At 42.6% G+C, this 27,386-nt stretch overlaps 1 protein-coding gene across 1 annotated transcript in view; it reads left to right on the top strand.

Annotated features, from left to right (window-relative positions):
• ADAMTS2 (ADAM metallopeptidase with thrombospondin type 1 motif 2) overlaps positions 1–27,386 on the top strand; it is a 184,116-nt gene that overhangs the window by 134,806 nt on the left and 21,924 nt on the right. Inside the window, exons 6-11 of the mRNA XM_075164857.1 lie at positions 3,876–3,959; positions 14,148–14,304; positions 15,204–15,309; positions 16,982–17,125; positions 19,063–19,195; positions 20,689–20,802. Of these exons, the coding sequence (XP_075020958.1) occupies positions 3,876–3,959; positions 14,148–14,304; positions 15,204–15,309; positions 16,982–17,125; positions 19,063–19,195; positions 20,689–20,802 (738 nt within the window). The remainder of the gene's footprint in view (positions 1–3,875; positions 3,960–14,147; positions 14,305–15,203; positions 15,310–16,981; positions 17,126–19,062; positions 19,196–20,688; positions 20,803–27,386) is intronic.

Below are 27,386 nucleotides of genomic sequence, written 5' to 3'. Positions count from 1 at the left end.
CCAGAGGTTGAAACTGTACGATGTCCGTCAGAGGTGTGTGCTCAGGGAGCCCGAGGCAGCGGGCCGTGCGCCGAGCCGCAGAGGCTGCGCCTCGGGATGAACTCGGCCGCGATGATTCACGGTTCAGCGGGATGGAGCCGTGTTGTGATGAAGTGGGCTGTCTTTTGCATAGCAGATACTAACAAACTTTGCAAGGCTGGGAACTCCTTCAGACTGCATGAATGAGTTTTGCCGATGACTTGCCAAAATATGCAGATTATTCTTTCTCCTATTGCGCATTGGTTTAATTAGAGATTCAAGGAACCACCTGACTGTGCCTAAAAATCCTGCCAGCTACATCAGGAGGTAACCCGCTCTGCACCAAGACTAGCAAAACTGCAGGCTGTTTATTACTATTTGTTTTACAGCAGTTTTCAAAATTCCCTTTTGGGATTGGGCCCTGCTTTGCTCAGTAATAAAAACTTTGCAGTGCTTCTACAAAGCATGATGCATCTCACAGATGCTTAGCTTGTCTTTAGTTGGGGTTTTTTGATGTATTCTACGAGCTTACTGTGCTGACTTGAAACTCGCTCAGGGCAGAAGAATTATAAAGTAAGCAGAGAGGGACAGAAGAAAAAAATAAATAAGGTCTTTGTTTTTCTTATGTAGCACCAATCTGTGCCAGCCTGATTTCTAAACAGAAACTTTAAATAGAAATGCATGTTTTTCTTTGATTGAAATATCCCAGAAAAATAAACCAAAAATAAAATAAACCAAAAGTTATCCCAAAATAGTTTGTGAACTACAATAGCTTGATGAAAGTCTCTTTACAATATTCCACTGTGCTTTGAATTCCTTGAGATTTACCCAGGCTTCTTCATCACGCTCTGTAAATGCTGAATCACTGTAGGACATTAACAAGATCTAATGCATTCACTGCCTTCAGTTCAGGAGCTGTCATTTTGGGATGGTCTCTGTACTTTCTTTTCCTACACAGCAACATAATTTTAGACTTACTGATCTAAGAACAACAGGAGATCGACTCTGATTTTTCTTGTGTTGATATGAACCAGGATGTCCTACTGAAGTACATGGAGATGCAGTGCTGTAAAAGTACCATGTAATCATTTTCACACCTGTGTATATTTATTACACAGACATCTGAACATACATATCCATTTTCCGGTTATCTCTGCTTTGAAACAAACATTTCAGCAGCTGTGTTGGATGAGAGCCTGGAGCTTTCCGATTCCTCAGGTTGGTTGGTCATTTTGTGCCCCGTACAAGGAACTGCATCAGCTTAACTCTGCTTTCCTGTTGAAATAACAGGTGGAAATTTGGAGAGTCTGAGCTAGGGATTGCGGAGGCCCTTTCGGTGGGTGCGCTTTTCATGAGCGTCTGAGAGCACAACGCTCAGTCGCTTGGATCTCGTATCTTTAATAACTTCCTGAAACAAATAGGTGCAATTTAGGCCAGGCTGAAAAAAAGAAAAGCGTCTGTTTCAGCGTATTATCTATGTGCAGGGAGACGCTACTAGTCAAGCACAGTTTAGCTTGGAGAAGCGCGCAGGGGGTTCAGTGCAGCTGCTGTGTGAGGAGAGGTTGGACTCATCCTCACTAATGAAACCAAGACCCAGAGCTTTGAATTGACCCACTGTCTTGCAGAAAATCTAGTATCCCAAGAGAACCAAGCAGCTTTTACAGTGCTTGTGCTTTTCTGTTCATTCACAGTTTGTTTGTTAGATGTCATTTGCATGAACAGTCAAACAGTGTTTCAGCTCTGTTCCATCAATGTTTTCCAGCCAAGTTTCATTTTGGCACGCAACAGCGATACGGTTGTTCTGTTACTCAACTATTGTTAGAAGAGGCTTAGGTTAAATTCTGGAAGTTAATGAGAAAGCGGTGTGCAGCAATTTGGATTGTGCTTTATGAACTAATTAAATACTTATTTACATGCTGTGTTTACTGTCCTCTATACACAGGAGTTTTTGTTCAGTACTCGTTTCATGTATAGGTAATTTACAGCTTATTTCAGCCTCATACCCTTGATGTGTGTGCTCCCTTCTTCACACAAAGAGTGAGGCAAATTAATATCCTTGCCTCCCTTGACAACACGCAACGGTCTTTTTCCTGGGTAAAAGAATTTTTGTAAAGCAAAATGCATATTTATGTCTTACCTCTTTATAATCCCTGTTCAGTAATGGTCCTCAAGTAGAAGTAAAAGATTTTTTAAAGTACAGGTATATAAAGTTAGTCTTCTAAGGTCTTACTTAGACATGTAAATAAATGATCTCATTTCCAGAGGTATTGTTTACGAAGCAGATCTGAACAGATCAGCTGCTTCTACACCTCAATGAAAGTAGCCAATGAGGCCAGTCATAGCCACGGGCTCCTCACCCGCCGTCTGCCGGCCAAGGATCTGCTCATCACCCGGTGTGGAGCCTGGGTCCCGGGCATCCCACAGCACGTTCCAGCTGCCCGGGCAGGTGCCCTGCGGGGTGCGAGTCTGCCCCGGGAGCCGCGGTTCAGCCACGCTGTCTCCTCCCATCAGCGCAGGACGCTCAGGACTTCTGAAAACCTGGACTTCTACCAGGCGTAAAATTAGGCTCTTATATCCAGAAGTACTGATAAAATGAATGAAAACTCACTTCAAAATGTCAATGGGGGTTGCTTAGCAAAACCTACACTGACGTATTTAGTTTTAATGATTTTTACAGAAGTAAAAGATGGGCCATTAAAACTAGGGCTGATTGAAGAAACAGGACATTATTTGCTATGTCTCTAATGAAAGGTTTTCTGAAGGTTACTTATTAGCTTGTAGTAATGAATCTATTTTGTAGGAATAGGTGAAATTTAGGTCCAGCCAGCAAAGCAGTCCAGTTTGGTGCAACCTTTACCAAGGTTTTAGGAAAGACACTTGCCTTGCAGGGAATCTCATCTGCCTCTTCTAAGTTGTAAAGCTAAACCTCTAAAATGAGGCCGAGTCTCATGCCGTCTTCATCACCGAATACCTAAATCAGCCTCTTTGACAGTTAATATTTACCTAGCCTGCTTGTAGCAGTGTTTCCCAAGTAATCTTTACACATCCACATTTCATTTTCTACTCTAAATATTTACAGTTTTCTTTTCAGTGTTCCCAGGGTGATTTCCCTGTGTGCATGTTCAGTTATGTAGCTCTAGCATAAAAAAAGAAGACGGTTTTTAATTTGCTGGCATTTTGTAGCTTTTGTTCTACTTGCAAAGTTGAACATTGATTAGTTTTTTGACACACAATAAAGCCAGCCCATGTGGCCGACCGTGCTTTTGGAGGGAGGTATATGCTCTTGTCAGAGTGTGATGTGATGGGTCCCAGATGGAAGAGTTTGAGGGTGCAGCTGAGCCGACCCCACAAATGGCTCTCAGGAGAGAGGTCATCTCCCTCTGCTCACTCGTCCCCTTCCCCATGCATGGTCTTGCCCAGCAGAGAGCTGTTCAGGATTTTGCTTGGATTACTGTGCTCTGGGCTCCAGCGGGCACACGCAGCTGGGATGAGGTAGGGAGGAGCTGGGAATCTTCCTTCTTAGCAACAGGAGCTGTTAGACCAGCTCAGCTGCACCGTGTAGGTGCACTATGGTACGCCTCAGTCCGTTTAGGCTGGCACTTAAATACCTGTTAATATGAAGTCTCTGATGATGTGTTGATTTTAAATGATTTGCTGAATTATGGCCTGTTGGGAGGCTACAACAGAGTTTAGAGAACAAAATCCTTCCTCTCGCATTGGTGGAATTTTCCCCATTTTATATATGATCACAGAGTGATCTTTGGCTTAATGACAGTGCGTACAAGATACTGCTGTATCACTGCTTGCATAGTTACCTGTTGTCAGTACCGTGGTTAAAGAGCTGAACTCTTTTGCAGGTTAACGAAATTTATCATGATGAGTCCCTGGGTGCTCACATTAACGTTGTCTTGGTGAGGATAATCCTGCTGAGCTACGGCAAGGTAAGTAAACGTTCATTTAAATGGAGGAGATCAATATCTCTGAATTTCACTCTCTTACGAACAATGTAGTTACAGGTGACATGTATCCATTTTGTATTTTAATTCATACGTTGTCCTTACCGGTCTATGAATATAAAGAACTTTTACGTTTATATGTATTTGTTTATCATTTGAACTTCACATTTCAAACAATTTCAATTTCTTCTGGGTTTTCCCCGTGTAATTTTAAGTTGCTGCTTAGCTCTGGCAGTCTATCTTTTCAGATTTGTTTGGAATAATCCATGAAACGTAGTGAACATTTTGGTTCCTAAAGAAAACACAAGGTGTTGCGGTAGAACTGTATGTAAGTAACAATAAACACTGGATCAGTTCTGCAAAATGCTGAGGGCTACAGCCGCGTTCCAAGAACTCATTTAAACTTGGGCTCAACATTAGTGGGACTACACATGTGCTTAAATTTAAGTGCGAGTTCTGTGGGATAGGGTCCAGAAGGCAAGAGCTCTGCACATCAAATCTGTAGTTAAGAATACCAAGCGTTCTCTTGCTGCTTCTATGGAAGGGGTTACTCTACAGGCAAAACTCGGGTAAAGAGGAATGAAATGCTAAGTGGTTTTCAAAAGTATTGAACCGCTCAGTACCTGTGTCCTGTTTTTGCCAAATCAACATCAAATTCCATGGAAACAGGAACAGGGCATTAGGCATGTCCTAAAATAAAAGGTAAAAAAGGTCACATTTGCCATTTTGTGATCGAAAGTTCATGGTGTGTGTAGTTAACATTAAATTACAAAATAAATGGAATATCCTTGTGATTTCTGTAATGACAGCAATTTGAGGGATTGCAGATTGACTAATAATTCTCAAAAAATTCTGATATTGCAGTAGTGGTAGGAGCCAGCAGAATTAGCACATGGGCTAGTCACTTATTTGCTGTCCTTATTTCATAAGTATTTCATAATTGTTAGGCGTGTCCATCTTCAGCTCTATAGATCTGCACCAGTAGTCTGAACTCTGATAATTTCTGCTATTTTTCTGATGGCAGATTATAGCTACGGTAGACCTCATTTCACCTTAAGGTTCTTTATTTTCTTGTGATGAATAAAGCATTGTCCATTGATAATTTGAAAGTTATCGATTTCATACTAATCTTTAGAGAGGAGAGTGGGGTGGAGCACAGAAACCTTCACTTCTTGGTCTTTGGCCACATCACAAAAATAGCTGTTGCAGGTAGCACTGTGTAATCTGCTTGTGGATAGCCTGCTTCTGGATTCTAGATCCGTAATCTGCAGTGGGCGATGTTTTAGTTCCTGAGTTATCCTGCTGGTTTCAGCAGGGCATAAAATGGAATAATTCTAGTATCACAAGCTTGCCCGAAATAACCATGAACATAATTTTTCTTGCATTTCTGTATCTGATTTTTATTTACATGAAAGGCAATTTATGGCTTTCTGAAACAAGTAAAATTAATGTAAAAGGTATCATTTCAGAGCTCATCCACCTGACAGTGTGGGTGCCTGCATGCCCTGGCTGTATAAAAATAAAGCTTTTTATGTTCATATTTTTAAAGTTCCTGATCAGAGGTCTAGTACCAGGGAGTAGAAGGTGAGGAGGTTTCTCTTCGGAGGGTTGGGATTATTTAGCAGTGGAAAAGCAGAGAGGAAAGGTACATAGTTCTTACTTTCTGAACCTGTTCTGAGGAATTAGAACAAAGCCTTCAATATTCTACTATCCCACTAAAACACACCAGCACTAACAATTTTTAGGAATATATATTCAAAGTACATAATAAAAGGAAGGGGGCATGTACAAGTTAAGGCAGTGCATGAGTGAAGCAGCCTGGTTGGCTTCACAATGTAAAAATATTATCCCAGTCTTGTTTGAGTAAGCATTTCTTTTGAAAGCATGTAGCTGGTATCTTCAGATTCATTTGCTTCACTGTAGGCAATTTATATATATTATCAAGGGTGCCACTTAAATAATCATAATAATTACATTATGGTTCTGTAATTGATGAAGTATGTACCATCAGTGTCAGGTTTATGACAGCACTCTGAGCTATTGCCAATTCTCCACCCCTGAACAGCCTTCTACTGTATTGTGTTCTTTTTTGAAGAGGATTATATTATTTTATACACTATGTCATCTGTTGATAAGAATAATATGGACAATACTCGAGTTGCATAGCAACCAGCTTTTCAGTGATTCTTGCTTGAAGGTATTCCATTCCTTGAAATGTACTTATTTTTTAGTATTTTCAAACACAGGCAACTGTACATTCAGGAGTTTCAATAATTTCGGTAATTGCATTAATTGCCCTGGTAAGATGAAAAAACGAATGATGTTCCTTGGTGATCACATGTTGGAATTATTTCAGGGGCAAATTCAAAAGATCTGACACAATCTGGCTTTACTGAATTAACACTTTGTGTAAGTTATCACTCTGAACTTAGACTGCGGTCGAGACCTGCCGAGGAGCCCCAGGCTTGGACGCTGGCTGGCTGGTGTGTTCGAGGAGAGGACAGCGTGTGGCTGTGCTGTGTCTGGGGTGGGCGTGCTGAAGCTACCAGCCCTTTCCTCACTCGCCCACTTTTCTCTTAGTACTTCAAACAAATGATCAACTCTATCTGACATACCAGAGGGGCTGGTGTGAAGGCTTTGACCATGCCTGGCTGCTGCCCGCTCATTTATCAATTCCATCCATAGGATAGAAAAACGTGTCCTGCAAAGGCTGCTCCATATCTGCGGTGGCTTTGGAAGCTACCATGCATTTCTCGGTGTTTTCTTTACATTGACTCCCGAAGTCACAGGCTTTTTTGATGTGCTGGGATACTGCAAATAAGTAAACAGGGTACGTGTAGTGCATTTTTCTTCAAATGGGAAAAAGATGAGCTGGCTCGCTTCTGCCTTTTTGATTTCAGTAGTAGAAAGATTGGTTCCAAATTTTGGAAACTGCGGGTACATTTGAGATGAGTATAATTCAACGTTTGGGCAAATTATTCCATTTAGACCTATTTTGGTTGTAACGGCTCTGTAATCCAGCTAGCTCTAGAAGACTCGGGGGAATAAGCAAAGCAACCACTATCACCAAGTGCAGAGGAGGTGGCAAGAGATGAGCTGAGAATGGATTTAAAAACCCTGACTACTTATTATAAAATTTGTTTGGAAACATTTAAATCCTGAGCACTGCATAAAATCCTCTCATCGCCTCTTTGAGGTGGATGAATAAAGATTATTATTCCCATTTTACAGCTAAAAAAACAAAGACGTTAAGTGTTATTTTCCAAGGCCACACGGAAGGCCACTGGCAGGCTGGGGATAAGACCTCATAAATTCCTGGCTCCAGCCCCACGCTCTGTCCATCGACAATGGTGACTTTGTGTGCAGATGAGCTGCCCTTGCACAGTGGCAGAGAAAGGCACACACTTCAGCTGGGATGGGTGTAATTAAGACAGTGAAAAAGACTTTTGCAGGAACTGCAGGGGTTTCAATAAATGCAGCCACCTGAGGATTTATGAGGGTTATTTCTTGGGAAATGTGAACGTGGCAGTGCGGGACACCCCTGCATCTCCTTTGGAGCAACATGCACAGCTCGAGTCACCCATTCAGACTGGAACAGGGTGGGAGAGGCTGAGGGATGCTGTGTCTGCTCTGTACGCATCTGGGATGGCAACCAGTAGGGAGAGAAAACCCACGTTATCTATAAACCAGTCTTGGTTCCAGAACAAGTGGTTGTGCTCTGGCCGTGTGTTAACTTGGGCAAATTGAAAGAGGAACCTGACCACCAAGGCAGAGCGCCTTTCAAAAAGATTAGGGGAGGGAAGAAAACCCAAATGGCTTTAAGATGGCAGTTCAGGAAGAAGGTAGTATGGGGCTGATGCCTACAATCTCATAGGACAGGACTGTTCAACTGAGAAGGATTTTTCAATTGTGTATGTCAGAGCTCCTGCTGCCTTCATTTGGGACAAGATTTTACCTTCGATCTTTTCATAAAATGGTGCTCTCTTTATCTCTGCCATCTGACCTTTTCATATCTAAGCTTGATGCAATGAGGGAGGATGTTTGCGGTTCAGCCAGGATGGAAAGCGGTGGTTCGATCTGAGCCAGGTTCTTCTCTCTGTTTCCCAAAGGGTGGCACAGGTGACATAGCTGAGATGGAAGGACAAGCCAGGTTTATCCGTTAAATCTGGTGTCTGTCCTTACCATTTTGCTGTTGATCCTGGTTGGAGGGAAAGGGATGAGTGCTCCCCTCATCTCTGCTTGTCCCGGGAAGAGGCAAAGACTCTGGCTGAGAGCAGTTGGCCTGGCAAGGCAAGGGGATAGTTAGCTGTACATAGGGTCACAGAATAGCTGTGCTTGGAAGGGACCTCTGGGCATCATCTGGTGCAACCCCCCTGCTTCAAAGCATGGTCACCTAGAGCAGGTTGCTCGGGTTTTGAATATGTCCAAAGACAGACTCCACAACTTCTCTGGGCAACCTTTCCCACAACCTTTACTTTTATGGTAAAACTACAATAACACTTACAGTTTTTTTTCTTGCATTTAAATGGAATTTCATATATTTCAGTTTGTGCCCATTGCCTCTTGTCCTCTCTCTGGATACCACTGGGAAGAATCTGGCTCAGTTGTCTTTAGTGCCCTCCCAACAGGTGTTTATATACATTGACGAGATGCCTCCGAGCCTTCTCTTGTGTTAGAAGGTCACTAATGTGAGTTGGGTATCTTAGTTTTCCACTGACAGTAGTAGATGCAGAAGACCTGAAAGCATCAGCGGGAATCAAGCCCTGATCTTGCGGTGTGCTATACAAACGTGTCTGAAGATGGAGTTCTTGACCCCAGCCTTTGGCCATCTCCAGTAACCAGTTCTTCACAGGCTGAGTTGCAAGGCATATAGCATTTTGGCTGTTGTTCGTATTTTTGCACTGTTTTCATATGTTTAGGATGGAGATAAAGATGAAAGAAGATATTGTCCCTGTTATTTTTTATCTGGGTCAATTGTTGAATTGCCTTATTTATATATTAGACTCATAACTTATCATTTCCCAGTGTGTTTTGTTGGGACCTTGAAGAGTGTAGAGCTGGCTGATAGCATAAACAGTACTTTGTATTCCTAATCTGCTTACATTTATACAGAATTAGAGACTGAAAAATGTTTACAAACTGCTGCCATAAGAAAGCTTTACAAATCCTTTGAATGCAAAATGACAGTTTGCTGAATGAGCTATTTTTGTTAGTTCGGTTACCATGGACACTCAATAATTGTATTTATTTACTTTTTGCGTGTCTTGTTCAGGATGAGAGAAGAATATAGAAGATCTAATCCAATATACAATGAACAATAGAAGTGCCAAGTAGAAGCAATGTAAACTGTGTTTTGTAGAGACTTTGCACATTCAAGAAGGGAAAGTCATATGTTAAATTTTTTCCCGAACGTGTGCACTGCTATGGTCCAACTTTTGCTACCTATCAAGTATTTGAAGCCTATCAAGTTAAGCATATTTCTGCTCCTTCTGGAGCTACTGAAGAGCAGCAAAGCCTTCCCCGTTGGTACTCTTGGAGCACCACCTAATGGATGAGTTAGGAAAGGTCCTTTTCCGGCAAGCTTCTGACCAGCCTAAATTTCTTGTGTTCGTATCATCAAGTACCTACTCATCAACACCATTTCAAAGTTGTACCCAGCTATGCCAAATGGCAGATAAATAAAACAGTTGGTTAAGGAAAGCTGCCATTCTATGTGTGATACCAGTGTGTCTTTCACACGTACTAGCAACTTGAACTTTCTTTAAAAGTTTGGGTAGACTATAGGCTAAATTTGCATTTTCTTCTAAGATAACTTTGTATTTGAAATTGTTAAAGAAAAATAAATTGACATATTTCTTACTTTCCAAACAATCTCCACAAGTATTTGAAGGACCTTCCAGTCAGCTTCATAAATTCTTGTTCTTGAGTGTCTTCATAACAGAGAACTGAACATAACACTGATAACTTCCCAAAAGACAAGACAAAGAAGGCTCGAAGGCCTCTGGGTCTATGTAGTAATGACTTTCAACCATTTCTTACTGCCCTGCTTTGCCTCTTTGTACGAATGGTAGTTGCAACTCAGTTGTCTATTTTTGTTTAGTTTTTTCTGCTGCTTCCTAAGAAGGAAGGGAGTAGAGAAGATATGAAGGCAGAACCAAAAAAGAAGGAAAATGGAAGGCATTAGTAGATGTTGAGTTTCCCAGAGCAAGGATCTCGGCAGGTTCTCTAGGGCAGACTGTCCTTGTAACCCTCTGTGGTGTCTTCTTGCATGGGGGATGTTCTCCTAGCTGAGGCCTTTCCACTTCTTGGCCAACATCTCTATCTGTTTCCATCAGCAGTTCTCTGAAATCCCGCAGATTTTTTGCTTTTCTTGCCGTGAGAAGGAAAGTTTCTCTTTCCATTGGCAGTTTTCCTGCTGATCAGCTGAGTAATGCTCTCCACAGGCCTGCTGTCCTGTTTGGAAGGAGGTCCTTCCCAGCCAGGTCGGAGCTCCTAGCCAGCTGCGGGACCTGCATGTTCCTGGCAGTGTGGGCCCTTTGCTGGCCAACACTAACACCTACACCTCTTCTCCATATGCAGCCTGCTAGCCCCCAAACTTTCTCTGTTTGAAGTCTGACAAAGAGGGATTTGACCTTTACTTACAGTCCTTATTACTGTACACAGTTCATCTCTTTTCTCTTTCTCCTTTCGCTTTGTCCATTTAATAAGGGGCAGGGCTTTTCAGAGTCTGATGGCAGCTCCCCATTGATTTCCACCAGAAAATATTATCAAGTGTTATCTGATATCTCTACAAGAGTAAATTTTTGGACAACACCCTTCCAAAACATTACATCTGCCCTGTCTAGTAACAAGCTGTGCCTGGTCCCATGATTTCCTAAGCTCCTTTCTTGCAGAACAGCAGCATTTATCTTTAAAGGCAAGGCAGATGAAAAAGTGAATAAAAATGCAATATAAAGATGAGTCTGGCTCAGGAAACCTCTGATCCAAAGACACTGGAGCCTTGGAGGTTATTTGGAGGCAAATAACCCTCTAATTCCCTTCTCTGGGCATCCCATTGCCTACTGTCAGGAGAGGACCATGGCTCACATGGCTCTTTGGTCTGAACCAGTGCAATTGTGTAGCACGGTGAGGTTGACTTGAACCCCAGATCGGCAGTTCCCTGGCCATGCGGTGTTCACTGTTAGTACTGTTGGAACCTTTCTGATTTGGAAGTCCTTGACAAATTGCAGAAAGTGGGAATTTGGGTGAAAATTTGCTAGGAATCGAGTGGGTTTCTCTTTTCAGGCTGCTACATTACAGTGAAGAAAGACAAGGGATTAGCAGCCTGAGTGCTCAGTGGACTTTATGTACTCAGCAGGTAGACTGAGTTTTTCCTCTTACTCTTTGGAAGTCCTCCTCAGTGACCCAGGGCCCCGACTTGCTATTTATATCTGTAGCACACGGACACTTAAAATAATTGACTTCCTACTGGATGCATCATTGCCCAACTTAAAGAGTAGTAAGACTCAATTTTACACGTGCCACATTTTTGATGTAAAATTGTGTCATTGGCAAAGAAGTTGGGCCGCCAGCTGAAACGTTTTATAGACTTGTGTGTTCTCAGTTTGCCCTCTCATGCCAAGGGGATTTTCTTCATTTTCCCCATTGTGTTGGATGCAAAAAACCCCACAATGCTCCACATTAACCAGTTGGTTCTCCTTTTGTTTGCTTGAAGACAAATTCTAAAATCACTGTTTTGATAAATAAGCATCGAGATGCTCTTGGACTGAACCAGTGGTTTTGCTCTCAGACTGGACTTCCGTATGCAGGGAGAACAGTTGTCGGCTCACGCCAGTCGCCGGTGCAGTGCCCGAACCGTGGGAGCTGCTGGGTGCGCTGCGGCAGACGGATCTGGTCTCTGGCAGGCTCGACGTTCATCAGACAAGTGCTGCAAGCTGCTGTGTTAGTTCATTCGGAGACCAGTCTTTTGCTTTCGTGCTGGGGTCCGCTGCAAAGGTTTCAGTTTAGGGGATAGGGAAGAAGGTGACATAAGACAGAGGAGAGCTATAAACCAGTGATGATTTAGAATTTATTGCTTTTTTTATATTCCGTGCTTTTTTGCTGCTCATGCAGAGATGTCTTGCAAATATTTGGATACCCTTAAACAAAGCGCATGTTGGTAGTGCATATTTTTGGTTTGTTTTCTGATCGATGCATCTTATAAGATGTGATGATTCTCATTTGGTAGAATGTACAGAATGAGGTCATTATGAGACAACAAACTATTAGCAAACGGTACGCATGACTTGAGATTTTTCAACTTCATTTTACAGCATTCTTTGCTTTTTGAATCTTGCAGTAAGATTTCTCACTGAGCTCCTTGAAGGGATTGATTTCTTTTGTGAAGCTTTGGAGAAATGAGAACAAGGTGGAGATGATGTAGATAGGTTTTTTGTTTGTTTGCTTGTTTGTTTTTGTTTTACCACTGATGGATGTTATTAAAGACCTCAACAATGGTCAGACCTTGTTTAAATGAATAGGATTTTTGCTTGAAGAGCCAGGATTTTACCCTGTAATAGTCATTCAAAGTTTGTTTAAGTCTGCTCTTATAAATATACGAAGATGCAATAACTGTCCCACCATTTTAATACAGTTATTAGTTCAATTTCCAAGGGAATTACGGCTGGAAGCAGTATGATCCAGCATGGGTTTAAATTACAACTTTTTCATTCCACAGTGGTATCAGAATCCAAACTGTGCCTCTATTTGGTTTATTAATTTGTTTTTCTGAACATTTGCAGAATTGTAATATCCCAGTTTTGCCAAAATCAGACCTCAGTTTGGCAGACTTTTCATTTATCAATTCCAGTTGTTCCTCCACAACCCTTTGAGGATTTTCTTTTTCATGTAGGCAATACTCTCTGTACTCCATCATGCACTCAATTAGGGGACACGTCAAATACATCTGTATTTAAACACGAACTATATTACTTCTCTCTTATTTTTGGCCCAGGCTACGTTTTGCTCTACATTAAGGGTTTTGGAATGACAAATGCTTACAGTACAGTATAGCATCTAAATTGTAGTGGTTTGTGTTATGATTACAGTGTTGTCATGGTAATATAAATTTTGCAAATGAAAAGCCAGGGTTCACATATGTAGTTCTTACACATCCTGGAAGGCCTGGGATGGGTCAATTAGTCATACATTTTATAGCATCCCACATACAATAAGCTTTCTTAAGTCTTAGCAATGCACAGTACTAAGTAAAATTAGCTGGGAATTCTTAAGAAAGTACTATTTCGAAAAAAGGCAAATGTAGTAGTTGGATTTTAAAATACCTTTCTCCTTCTTGTTCAGGAGAATTGTCCTTTGCACTGCACCTAACACACGTTAGCTCATTTGAGTCAGCTAAGCCGTGTGGGCGCACCACCCACGTAATGTGCAGTTTATGGGGAGAATGGCCTACCCCAGTGGGAAGTTACGTGTGGTACCTTCTGAACGATCTTCAGATATGGAATGGGATAAAGAAAATGCACTTTAAAAGACAGGCACAGGGAAAGTCCATTTCTGAAAGTACACAGCTGAAAAAAGCACACTTAGTTTTTCCACTTAAACGTCCAGTAGTGTTCAAAGGTCTGACAAAACAGCCCTAACAGCTCGGTTTCATGGCAAAAGTGGCTGATGGACCAGGGCTGGCTGCTGGCCGTCTGCCGTTGTTGCCGTTTGCTTCCCTTGGCCGTGAGGCATTACCCTTCCCCACGCTGGGTTAGTCTCCGCTGGCCAACAGCCGCTGCAGTTCCAACAGGGGCACGGGCTCCGTCGGAAACTCTATATCCAGACTGGAAGTGATGGTGCAAGCTGGTGCCAGGGTGGCATAGAAATAATGACACACGGTGCACAATACAATATCAGTTTTGTCATTAAAATACCCTTTTTTTTTTTGTCTTTTGTTATATCTTAGACCTCATTACTATGTCACGGAAATTATATTTAATCTAACCATGAACTTTAGCTATTTTCTTACTTTCTTGATCCAGTAAAATTTGTTCCTGAAGTGTAATTGTCTCTTTATTAAGAACAGACTTTTAATGGACATGGAATCTTTGTTCAAGTGCCTGAACAAGTTGGGAAAAACATTGCGACGCTTTTAATAAATAACTCTTGGTGTCTTTTTTTCCTGTGCGTATGCAGTCTATGAGTCTGATAGAGATTGGGAACCCTTCGCAAAGTCTGGAAAATGTGTGTCGCTGGGCCTACTTGCAACAGAAACCTGACACTGGGCATGCAGAATATCACGACCATGCTATCTTTCTCACAAGACAGGATTTTGGTCCATCTGGCATGCAAGGTAAGATGTTCATCAGGTTCTGTTTTGTAAATGTCAAGACTTCTGAGCAGCATTTGTGTTTATCGCTTAGCAAGGCTAGTTATGCAAGGTTTAGTTGTGTATTTTTTGCTTAGTTTTGGTCAATGTTTTCTTTCCCCAAGAGCTCTGCATATGGCCATTTTCAGTTGTAACTGTTTCGCTTATTATTTTATCCTTTCTTACTGGTGGGATTATTTATTGGATCACTTCTTTGCTCTTGCTGAAGCCAAGCAAATGGGATCCCTGTGTAAACAGTCCTGAAAATGCCCAAAGATTAAAGAATAGATACTGTGTTTAAAAGTCTCCAAAGCTGTTGCCATGTTCTTGGCAGGATTGCCAAGAAATATTGTTACGGAGAGGTCTGGAACAGCAGGGCCGAGTGCTGTCCACTTTTTCCTTTTTTCAGGGCTCTGCCTCCTGTGAGATCAGGTTTGTTCACTGGAGGGGATAAACCTCAGAGCTTTCCCGTTCCTTTTGGGTTGGCCAGATCTGCTGTCAGCGCAGGGCTGGGGCTTTGCTCGCGCGTTCCCTGAGGGCTGGAACTGCGCCGAGCTCCTCGTGAGCTGTAACACAGCAGCCTGTGGTGTCCTTTTCCCCTGTTGCCTTGTGCACTTGGAGAAGGCAATTGCAGGATGGTCCTAGAGGTGGCAACATTTTCTTGGTGAGCCAGGAATATAGTTTTAATTTGTTCAGCAGGCTGGTTTCATTTGTTTCGTAGATGAGGGAGCACATTATTCAGTGTTGGGGGGCAGAGGTCTCTTGAGAGGACCACTTCAACTATATTTATGTCACAACAAAAGAGAGATGTTTGTCCTAGAGCTTCTCGCCACATTGCCTTTCCATACTTGTTCATTTTCTGGAACACGGGGTATTTCTCACAGGCTATGCTCCAGTCACTGGAATGTGTCATCCTGTTCGAAGCTGCACTCTCAACCATGAAGATGGTTTTTCATCTGCATTTGTGGTGGCTCATGAAACTGGACATGTGTGAGTAGAACTGTGGACATCCTGTGTCCTACTTTATGATGTCTTTGGTACTGACAAATATCCGTGACATTGGAAAGCTGCAGTTTATGTTAAGAAACAATATTCAGGGTTAGCCCTGGCTTCAGATCTCAGCTCTCCCAAGGCTTTCTTTGTAGTCTTTATATTTTGGTCTTTTCAAATGGAAAAAGGAACTAATACCAAAATACCTTCCAGAGCTGCTGCGAAAGCAGATTGAATGATGTATTATAGTCTCCTGGTGGAAATGTAAAGTACTCATAATGATGAAATGTGAATTCATTGAGTCAGTGGAATACGTGATTCTTGCAAACAATCCATATTAAATAAGCACATCATCTGTATATGTTATTGCTGGTAAAGGATACAATACTGTACAGAAACGAGGTCCCTTGCACTGAGGTTACAACTGTTCTGTATAGTTCATCTAAAAAATGCAATCATTTTACTTATTGATGTGATTAGAATCAATGACCGGGCAGCAATTGTCAGAGCTTTGGTTTCTCTCAGAGCGTTTTAGTTTCCCTGTTTGAGAGAACACCCACTGATTGCCCATTTTCTCTTTGGTAAAACAACAGTTCCCAGAAGGCTTTTTCTGAACAGCTTCAATCTATTCTGTTCTCCCCTAGAAAGCCTGCGGGCCCTTTTCTCTTTGTTGTATCAGAATTATTAAGGGCTTTAAACAAAAAATTGCCAAAGTTTATTGAATCGTACTGTAAACGTATCTTAATTAGACAGGGACATAGAATTGATACCCAGATGGTATTTGATTCCAGAATTTTTTAATTAGGATTAAAAAGAATACACAGTGAGCTTTAAAAGAGATACCACTGAAGAATGTTTGTAATCCCTCAAATCGCATTCAGCCCCAATCTGTTAATTTGGTTTAAGTTATGGACAGATATCGCCCATGTTAGTCAAACAGTGCTCATACAAAAAATGCAATATAAAATCCTAACAAAGGGAAGGAGAAAATATATTCATAATAAAGCCAAAAAGAAATTTTAAAGTATCTGTAATTTGGGGTAATTTTCTAGAAAGCACCCAACGCTTTCCGGGCTGTTTCACATTTAAACAGTGTGGAATTGCGACTGAGCAATAGCAGCAGCTAATCTAAACTAGCTTTCAGTGTGGCGTCTTTTTTTTTTCCATGCAAAGGACTTGTCTACAATTGCAAATTACTTCAAATTAAGCTAAGGTGTGATTTTTAAAGAGTTAGATAAACTCCTGAATAGCTCCAGGTTGGCGTATGAATAAATTTCTGTTAATACTCCTGGAGATTAGGAATTAATTTCTTTTAACACTCCTAGATCCTTAATCCAGAAATGGATTCATTTAGCCATAGTTATTCACAAACATGGATGTGCACAGAAGTCCAAAGAAGGCATTTTTAGTCTATTTTGAAAGTGGATTAAGCTAATCACGTGAAACTACTCTCAAGGATCAGTGCTTCTATGTGGGAGCTACTACAGACTAGCTCCTTAGCTTCAGTCTCACCCTGTCTTCTCTCTCATGACTTTGCTCATGTGGACAAGGGTCATGGGACTTAAGAACCTTGTTGCAATCAACCACTGGTGACATTTGGGATGTGAAAGCACTTGGGCACTCAGAGTTCACCTGCGATGTAACTGTGCTGGCTCTTTCCTGTGCGGGGCAGTTTAGGCATGGAGCATGACGGCCAAGGGAACAGATGCGGGGACGAAGTCCGCCTGGGGAGCATCATGGCCCCCCTCGTGCAAGCCGCGTTTCATCGCTTCCACTGGTCCCGTTGCAGCCAGCAAGAGCTGAACCGCTATCTCCAGTGAGTAGCTGTTAAGCAGCCTCTCTCCTTTGGTTAGGAAGCATGTAAGAACAATTCTGCATCTAGCTTTTGTGCTTTCTCCTTGTGTTAGTTACTCAAATGGGCTTGAATAAAACAAACAGAGAATCCCCCCCATCCTATTGGGAATGAGATGCTTTCCCATCGATTGTAAATAATGATGAAAGTTCTCAATTAGTTTGATTTCAGTTCATTTTAAATTGTTCTCATTTCATTTACATCTATGCATTTTCTGGACATTGACAGTATATATGCTGTCCTCTCAGGGATTATGAGAAGACAGTATTACGAATCTCATTGCTAACTTTCCTCCCTCCCTAATGTAACCTCTAGCTGGAGGAGTGCCTATGCTACCCAGCAGCGTGGTGTCTGCCTTACAGATACCAAATTTGGCTTCAAGGGCCATTTATTGCTTATCGTACCTGCCAATGATAAGATGGTGCTGCCTAAAGAGGAAATTCTGCCCTGTAAGTGCTCAGGGCTTTTCTTGACTTTAATAGATATCTGAAGAAAAGGCGTGGTTCTAGAATTAATTCTTCAGTTGTCACTTTTCCTTTATGTACCCTAAATACAAAAGCCATTTTATTCTCCAGTCCTTGTAACAGCTTCATCCATGTCCCCTGCCTTCCCTTTGAACCTGACCCTGCGCTGGAGTTCCCTGACAAACTGATGTTATGACCATGGTTTTGCTCCTTATAGAAAGGATCTTTCCCTTGTTCTTATGTGCAAGTTGTATGGAAAAATATGGGGAAACTACTAGGATATCCAGCAAAACCTGAAAACAAGTAGGAAAAAAATGCAGCAAAATACATGAAGTGAACATGAGTTAGTCTTTTTGTCAATATTTTTATTATCTTAGATATTTTAGGTATGGCAATAAGGAATAAAAATATTGTGGGAGAAGTGTGATTGTTTCAATTAGCAAGATCCGTTAGAGCTTTAGCCATTCAATAAAAATCATCTGGCCTAGAGGGCTGCTATACATTCTTTTAAATACAGCCATTTAAAAATATTTTATAACAAAACAGAATGATGGTTTGCTTTGAAGTAAATCTAACCTCAAAATTCTGCTTTCAACTATTGGTATCTTCAAGGCAACCTGAATGATTACCAGAATAGACTCATGTATGGTGTCCTCATGTCTGTTAAATAACTTGGAGACATTTCAGAGATACTGTCGATCATGTTGGTATTGTGAATTAACCAATGATTATACCGTGTTAACCGTTCAGTGATACTAGCATCCGCCCTCTGTTCTCCACGTGACTTAGTCAAACGTGATTCTAGTATGTTACAGGCTGTCCTCACGATTTAGGAGGAGAGGAGAAACGCCCATGTTCATCACACAGAAAGGAAACTTGGCACAAATTGTGGATGGAGCTGAGAGCTATCAGGAGAAACAGAGAGGGAACATGAGCGTTTAATGCAGGCAGGGAAGTACACATGCTTGTAAATGAGTCGCTGTGTCTCAGCAAGGACACAGGAAAACTGCAAGCTTAGTGGTAATCTCGTGTGGTTACCCTGGCTTCTGCTTCTAAAACTTCACTTGGAAGACAGTTGGAGGCAGCAAGAAATTCCACAAACGGAAAATTAACTAAACTTTCTTTTCTTCTCGGTCTCATGTGGGTTCGTCCTTTGATTCCTTTCACATAAGGAGCCTGGAGACTGATAGGAATTCACCTGCAGGCTAAATGGAAATTACAATGGAAGGGCTTCAGAAAAAAATATATAGATTCCATCAAAGGTGGATACAACATGATAAAGTTAATGTGAGTGTAATCGCAGTATTAGCTGCTCTTCACAACCAGCGTCTGAGAAATCATAGGCTCTGTTTTGTTTGGAACAAAAAGGCACTGAAACCACAAACACTGTGCAAGTCTCACAGCCCCATCTGTTACTGTAATTTTTGCCTGTTGCAGTTCCTATGATTGTCTGCGTGATGATCCCTTCGAACATGACTGGCCTTCCCTTCCACAGCTGCCAGGAATTCACTACTCCATGAATGAGCAGTGCCGTTTTGATTTTGGTTTGGGCTACATGATGTGCACAGCTGTGAGTACTTAAGTTTGGCTTCTGCTGTTTCTCTTCCAGGAGTGTTGTAAGTGTCTCTGAAATGCCCTTAATAGGGACAGTGCAGTGAAGCCCACAAGGAAAGATGTTGTGCCCACTTAGCTGTGAGCAAGGAATAACAACGGAATGTTGACAAATATGTTATTTTAAGTATCTCTGTCTTTTTTTTTTTTAAACTGGAGTTACAGAAATAATTATTCTGTAGTTTCATAAATAGCTGTAGACTTCAAGCAAACAAGCTTGCTGCATTATTGAGCCTTCTGTTGCTGGCAGCTAGTTATTTTGCTACAAAAATCCCACCCAGATGTGAAGGAGATGGATTTGGTGGCACATCTTTTAGTGCTAACATGGGGCAGTACCCTTTTGTGATCCAGTTTTACAGAAACAGTGATGCATTTTGATGCCTAGCATGAGAAAATAAGCGTGACGGCGAGTAAAGCAACTTGCAAGGACTCTTGGTGACAGGGTTGGCTCTCTTGTAGCAGGAAAACAAGAGTCAAAGTCTAAATTTAAAGCAAGGCAAGATTAATACAGTTCTCAGTGGATTGGCCTCAGAAAGCAGAGTTTTCTGCAGCAAGGCTGTGCCCCCCACCTCCAGCTCCTCAAGTAGGACAAAATATGAAATGGAAGGAGATATTTTCAGCTGGTGTGGCAGCTGCTAGCACATAACATTTCTGCTTTGTTTCCCATCTGCAGGAATATGTGTGCTGAGTGGTGTCTCTAGATAATGGATGAGAACCTTTAAAGCATCAGCTGTAGTATTGTGTCTTGACACAGTTCCCACTGATGCTGCCTTGGAAGAATGTCCCAGCCAAAGAGGGTCTTTTCATGCAGCCGTTCTCCAGAGCCTGGGCGACGGAGGCTTTCTATTCTTCTTTGTTCAGAATAGCCAAAAGCATGTCCAGACATCATGTTTTAGTATATTGTGTGGTGGGTGGTTCTCATCCTCTCCTATACAAGCTCTTGCATTGTAGGTAAAATGCCGATTTATTCATTGGATCAAGGTCCTGAGCTCAAATTTCCATCCTCCTAAGAAGGTGATTGCAACAGCTGAGCTACAGTCTGAGCAGCCCGTTTCCCTCTCCCCATGAGTACTCAAGTATTTTTTGTTTTATTTGCCAAATGAAGCAGCTCCATGTGGAGCTTCCTCTAAGACAGCGTGTGTCTTGCTGTCCAGGGGAACTGGTTTCCCCGTTGCCCAGTCTGCCTCTGGTCACTAGTGTAAAACTGTTTTTGCCCAACCTTATTCCATCGAATGCAGGTGGGATCTCACTTCAGAGTCATTGATGATTTTGCATGAAAGCTCAGATATGCTCAATCCACAGACACCGCGGTGCTCCTCAGGAATCAGTGATAACAGCTGGCATTGTGCAGCTAGGAAAGGAAAAACCCCACCGTGCTGCACCTTCTGTTGCAGTTTTTCCAGTGGGAGCTCTCTCAAAGTGTCGTCCGCTCTGGTTTTTCTTGTGTTTCAGTTCCGCACATTTGATCCCTGCAAGCAGCTGTGGTGTAGCCACCCCGAGAACCCCTACTTCTGCAAAACAAAGAAAGGGCCTCCGCTGGACGGGACCATGTGTGCACCAGGAAAGGTGAGAGCGGGTCTGCGTGTACCCGCACGCTCACGTGTGTTCACGGGTGTTTGTGTGCAGTTGGGGATGTTCCCCTTAAAATCAAGGGGAAGACGAGAAAGACTTGAAGATGTGGGGCAAGCTCATCAGTGCCAGTAAGGCCGTTGAGCAGCATGAGGGGAGGAGGCAGGGGCCAGGGCTGGGGTGCCTGCATGGCAGCTCTGCGACTGTCGAACCCCGTTCTCATGCAAGTCATGGAAGTATCTGCAGGTTGCCCTGTGCTTCTTGGCAAGTCTGCGTGGCAGAACCAAAAACGGGGAAATTTCCACTCGCCCACGATTCGTGTTAGGCCGGGGGGGTTGTGTTTGTATCAGTGCTGTTGTAGTGATGGTGACTGGCCTCCCTGGTGCTGGGGGGGCAGAAAGCAGTGAGGTCCTGGAGATGAAGCCAAGCTACGGCCGCTGTGGCTGCCCCGAGGGAAAGGATGGATGTGGGAGTCGAGCGCCAGCTGCCACCGTGACGGCAGAGAGGGACTACGAAGAGAGAAGGTCAGGTCTGCGGAGGTGGGCTTGCTGGCTTGATGAGAGTCAAGGGAGGCGTGAGGAACTGTGAAGGGAAGGCGCGAGGTGGCAAGGGCTCAGACAGCTCCGACCCCTCAGCCGCCATGCTGGACCTGCTCCAGGTCTCCGTTATCCTTCCGTGGGGGTCACGCTGCGCTCATAGCGGATCTGAACTCAAGTCCTTTGAAGTCTGCTGAAAAAGCCTGGCTTCCCTGGGCTTTGGATGCAGTGACTGAGGGGGAGAGGGGGATGTTGCTACTTGGAAAGATGTTTTGTAAAACCCAATGGATGACATCATTTATGCGATAAATGAACCGTATTAGCAGCTGCTGTTATGGTTTGAAATGTCTTTTTTATGAAAACATACGTAATGCTAAATTAATTCCCTAGCAAATCATGCTCTATATAAACCACTCCCTTCTGGTTTTCTCTTCTTTAGATTATTCCTATTATAACATCTTTGTTTCTTGTTTAAAAATATATATATATTTAAATTACAATCCAAAATCTTAGACAGTTTCTTTGGATTAACTGGTCTATATCTTGATTTTTGCGTTAAAAATATTCCTGAAACCCCCAGAAAAATACCATTATATTCCATTTTATTGCATCACCCTCTTCCCCAAGCCATTCATTCATATTAGTATTTGACCAGAAATGAGAAGGAAAAAAGAACTTATAACCATACAGCTGAGGATCTGTCAGTGCTTCCATTATAAACAGTTTGTCAGGATATTATGCAACTCAGCTGTAAAAATTTTCTCTGGACTGGAACTTGGGATCCAAGGCTTCAGCAAACTGTGCAGCCAGCCAGGCTTTTTAGTTCAGTGGAGATGCAAGAGAGTATGTGCACATTCTGAAGTTTCAGTAGATGATAGGACTATGACTCTTTTATTCCCAGAGGAGCTGTCCCAGTTTTTTGATAAATAAACTTACTGCAGCCTTCAAGGGGAACCTGAGAAAATGATATAAAATGAAAACCATTTTGTTAGATAAGGCTCAGCAGTCTGAGCTAAACATTTTTTTTTTAAAGTAGGATGAGTTATGAAGGTTATACAACTGACTTTGTATATCTGAGCTCAGCGTTTGACCAATGTATTTATTAGTTGATGGTGTTTTTAGTACAGGCGCATCAGATCAGTCCTTTTCCATCTGTTCCTCTCCTTTTCATCCCTGCCTTTGATTTGGCCTTTCCCTGTTCACTCTCTTCATTGATTTGGACAATACCAGAGACTCTTACCTGAAAGGATGAGGACTGTTAAATGCATACATTGCCCAAAGCTGGGACTCGGTTGCAGTGTGGCAGCCTCCTGTAAGATACATCTCCCGTGACGCTTCATCAGCACGTGAGGAAGAGGAAAATAACTTCAAATTTGATCCACTCTTTTCTCTGGAATAACGCCAGAAAAGAACAGGACAGAAACGTAAGCAATTAAAGATGTTGATTCAAAAAGATCCGTTTGTTTCCCACTTCCGAGGCGTGCAGTTTTCCCGGTTTCATACCACTAATTCCCAGGGCCTGTTTTAAGCTCAAACCAGTCACAACAGTGCTGCTGCGTCAAAGGCGCATCCTGGCTGCGCAGCAGCTGGGGGGACCCGACGCCAGGAAGGAGAGCGATGGTCGGGAGGCTAACGCGGCGTGTGGTGCGTGGTGTGCTCAGGGGACCGGCGGCTGGTCCCCTCGCTTTCCCAAAGTTGGCAGCTGCTGTTGAGGAGAATCCAGTCCAGCTGCCTGCTTCCTAACGGAGGATCAAGGGGCAAGAACGCCTGTGGGAGGCACGAGACCTGTAGCACATTTCCAGCAAGCACGCTGATAAGGGCTGTGTCTCTGACCCTGACCCTTCGAAGTGGACGGAAGATTAGACTTCCTAATGCTGTCTATATGTGTGTATGTATGCATACATATAGATATATATTTAAGTAAATGTATGTAAATGCATGTAAGCTCTTCTGTGCGTGTGGTTATTTGAAATAAATTGCCAAAAGAGTGAGATTCTGCCATTTCAAAAACTTTTTAATAAGTTTCCTTTTGCAGATGGAGACATTGAACAACCATTATGTTAACTGGCAGCAAACTAATAATTTGCTAGGTTTAGGGATAGAAAAATAAAGTAGTCTTTTGGAGTTTCCCATCCAGAGAAGAAAACTACTATTTTGATAGAATCCTAAAGGAAATAGAATATTTTATATTGCTCCCAGCCTGATTTCTTTAAACTGGATTGAGTTTTCAATAGCAAGAGAGAAGATTCTGTCATTTTTGTGAAGCTTCAGTGATGGAGCAGCTGGCGATTACTTCTGTGTCTGAATGGTCACATTAACTTCCATGAAATAACTCCGGTGTGTAAACTTAAGCATGGGGAGGGTCAGAGGCTTAATGTGAAGTCAAAGACACTCCGTAAATTGTTATAGTAAACCATGCAGATGAAGCGTAACTGTGCAAAGCTTAACTCTGCGTAGCGTTCTGTGGATTAAAAGAAAACATAGGCTTTCAGCTGATAGTTTATTTACTTGCATACTGTCAGCTCCACCGTTAGCCTCAGGCTTCTGAAGCCAGGCAACCTTTGGAAATATATCATCAGTTTTTGTTCCGTTTCTTTAAACTATTACTCTTCTGGGGAGACATTTATATCGGCTGAAGTAGCTAACTGCTCTCCACAGGATAGAAATAAAACCCAAAGTCATTCATGCAAGGAGATCGCATGCTGGAGTCCATCTGCTTGCTGCAGTGACTAACACAAAGGTTTGCACCACCTGAGCCTGCTCTGCTGCTTTTCTTGGAGAGAGGTAAGAGCCCGGTACCTGCCCCGGCCAGCCGAGCTGATCTTGCTCTTGGATTTGGCTCATGTGCCAAGGATCCAGCACAAACCTAGCAGGTATTCTCTTCGCTTGCACCATGCTAGTGAGACGACCTGAGTCAAACTTGGAATGATTTCTTAGTCTGTCAGGAAAGGAAGGGAATGATTAAATATTGAAATAAATAGATATTATTGAGAAGAAAAATGGACCGAGAAAAAAGGTTTCTGAGAACACTAATGTGTACTCAAAGCAATCCAGATAATTTCCCGCTGAGAAAGCTGACCTCAGCTTCTCTCGGAGACAGGAGACAGATGGGTAAGTGTACGCGGTGTTAGTCACCACAGAAACAGGGAGAATACTTGATTCTCCACTGAAGAAACTTTTACTGGCTCACGGTACACTTCAGTGTTAGAGCTTTCAGTTTATCCCTTGCTACTAATTATTCGCAAGCAGATGGAGCAGAGCGGGCCAGCCTGCGTGTGATGGGAAATACAAGTAAGTAAGTAACCCTCTCCTGATACGATCTCAGGAGAGCGGGCAGGGCGGAGGGACAGCCATGATGCAGTACGAGGGCTTACCTGGTAGATAACTGGGGTGTCAAGTTGCCAGTTGCTGCCGATATAAAATAGGTAGAGATACCCACAGAAGATCTGCAAGTCTTTTCTTGAAGAATTAACTTGCAGATGCGTTAAGCCCGCAGGAACATACTGGCTCTTTTTTTGGCGTCTGCAGCAGTTGTTTCAAAAAACTGCTGAAAACAGCAGTGGAATGTTTTACTGCAAGAGATTTGAGCTTCCTCTCCTGCACTTGTTTTGGACTGTCCTGTTTGCCAGAAAAATAGGCGAGACTGCAAGAAGTCATCTTGTCTTCCACTAAGAAAACAATTTGCATTTACCCAGAGTTTTTTTTCCTCATTAAAAAAAAATACTGCTTTAATGTGCTTCACTCTTTAAATGAACCCCCCTGTTTATGAAGGGAATAGTGGTTGAAATTGGCTCTTTTCCACCTCATTATGTAGTTAATGTAGTAGCAATAGGAAAGGTTGGCTCTAGCTTCCTTTATTACACTGGAGATTGCTCCATCTCTGGTTTTACCTCCTCACGCGTTTTCTTGCATGGGTCTGCACAGAGTAAGACTCGGTTGTGAATCATTTTGTTTTATATAGGCTCCTTTCTTTTCATCCACAAACAAAAAGGCAGAGCTGGGGACGACTCATTTTACACAAATGCTTGTCTCCTAATAGCTCTGCCTCAGCTTCGTGACGATCGGCGTATGACCAGCTTCTCCAGTAAAAATCAGTGCTTCTCTTTCCTTTACGCAGCAAAGTCAATAACACTTTTCCATGGTTGCCTTCCAGTTCAGGGACCAGTCACAGTGTCAAATAGGTGGTTTATTAGTGGTTGTTGCAAACCCACAGGAACCCTGTTCCTGGCCAAAACAGGGAAAAGAGATTGAAAAAGACAACATCACCTGTCTCTCCTCCACGGAGTCCAAGCGCTGGATCCTGGATCATCATATAGTGAACGTACGCTATGTGGCTCTTGAAACAGATTCAGTGATTGCTGTGGAACTTACACCTGAGGGATGCAGAACCCTGATAAAAGGATGTGTAAGCAAGCACAGATCAGGAGCTGTCACATCTCATCTGCTTCCAAGCCCAGCTGAAATTTGTAGTGACAAGCTGATGCTTTGCCAGCTTCCCCTGCATCTCTGAATGGTCCCATTGCTACCCAGGGCCCGACGACTCAAACTGTTCCTTCAAGCAAACCTCTCTAAAGCCATAAGTAAACAGTCCCTGAAGGGTACAGTGCTGAGCTTCAAAACTGAAGAAAGCAAAGGACACATTAGCATTTTGCATTTCTTTCATGCTTTGCTGAATTCTCTCTTGTTCTGTCAAACAGCTAAGAAAAATCTGCCCATTACAGCTCTGGAGCAGGATTGGTATAATTGGCTTTGTGGTAACTCATCTATTTCATAGGTTTCGACTTTGAATATTTGAAGTCATGAGAAAGAACGAATAGTTGAAATCTAATTTCTACTCTCTTTTCTACTCCTTGTCCAACCAAATCAGCACCAAAATAAATTACATGAATAAAGAGCCAGTCATTGAGCAGATTAGCGAATCAGTAAGCTGTGTCTTGTCACCATTTTACTAATGATTCTCTCTTTAAATTCACCTTTATTAATGATTATCCATCACTTTTAAATTTGCCTTCCAGATCACTAATCGCGCTATGCTTAAGAACGCTCTCCTGTTATATATCTTCTGATTTTGTTGTTGCTGGCAGCATGCATTTAGCCATATGCTCGGCTTGTGCCGCCTGCCAAATTCCTGCGTTCCAGGGCTTGTTAAGCTGTGTAAAATGTTGTTGTTGACTTGATGTTAAGGAAAGTAAGTGACTGATTGCACTTGTTGTTATAGCCATCTGTGCGCCTGAGCCAGAGCTCTTATCCCGACAGTAACCGTTAACGCAGACAAACTGCGACACTTTAATGCAAAGTCATTTGTTGGGCTGGAAATATTTTCCAGCACCCGCACGTCATCAGTAGGCTTTTATGAAAGCAGACATAGTACTAGAAAGGGCCAGAATCTGTGATCCTTGAGAAGAATTCATCCTGACTTCAGCTAAGAAAAAATTCCTTGATTAGGGAGTGAAGAAATCGGTGGAAAGGCATTGGAGGGTGTCTTTAACGAGAGGAGACAGTAGAGAGTATCAATACTGAAGCTATGAAGGCTCTTAAAGAAATGCGTAAATACCTTATAGGTTTGGGGAATGTAGCAAATTGTGTGTTTCAACCACTGTAGAATGACTGTATTAAAAATCAGGTAAAAGGAAAGGGAAAGCCTAGTCGGGCGTGATTAAATGCGCAGAGTGGGCCTGTCCAGGGCTGCTCCCTAATGAATGCTTCCTGCCATTTTGGTCACGTTTGGTACGAGATCTCCTGGGAGACTGCAAGACTTCTTTATTTGATAGCAATAATGTCTAAAATGCGAGCTGGCTCTAGTTTCATGCCACTTTGCTGATGACATTTATTGCAGGAATCTGTACGCTGGTTAGGAGCCGCTGGGAAGGACGGCGCCGCGGCGGGAGCTCTCGCCATCGCTGCCTGAAGTGGCTGCATGCAATGGCAGGGGCAGGGTTTTACATTTAGCCTCCAAGATTTGGGACTCTGCCATTTCCCTTAAATGAATCTGTATTAGTTGTGTTGAAATCACCTCTGCAGACGTCTGAGGGAGGCATGTGGTGC

This window comes from Calonectris borealis, chromosome 15 (genome assembly GCF_964195595.1).
Source record: "Calonectris borealis chromosome 15, bCalBor7.hap1.2, whole genome shotgun sequence".
NCBI classification, from domain to species: Eukaryota; Metazoa; Chordata; class Aves; order Procellariiformes; family Procellariidae; genus Calonectris; species Calonectris borealis.
This window is presented reverse-complemented; position numbering and strand designations above follow the sequence as displayed.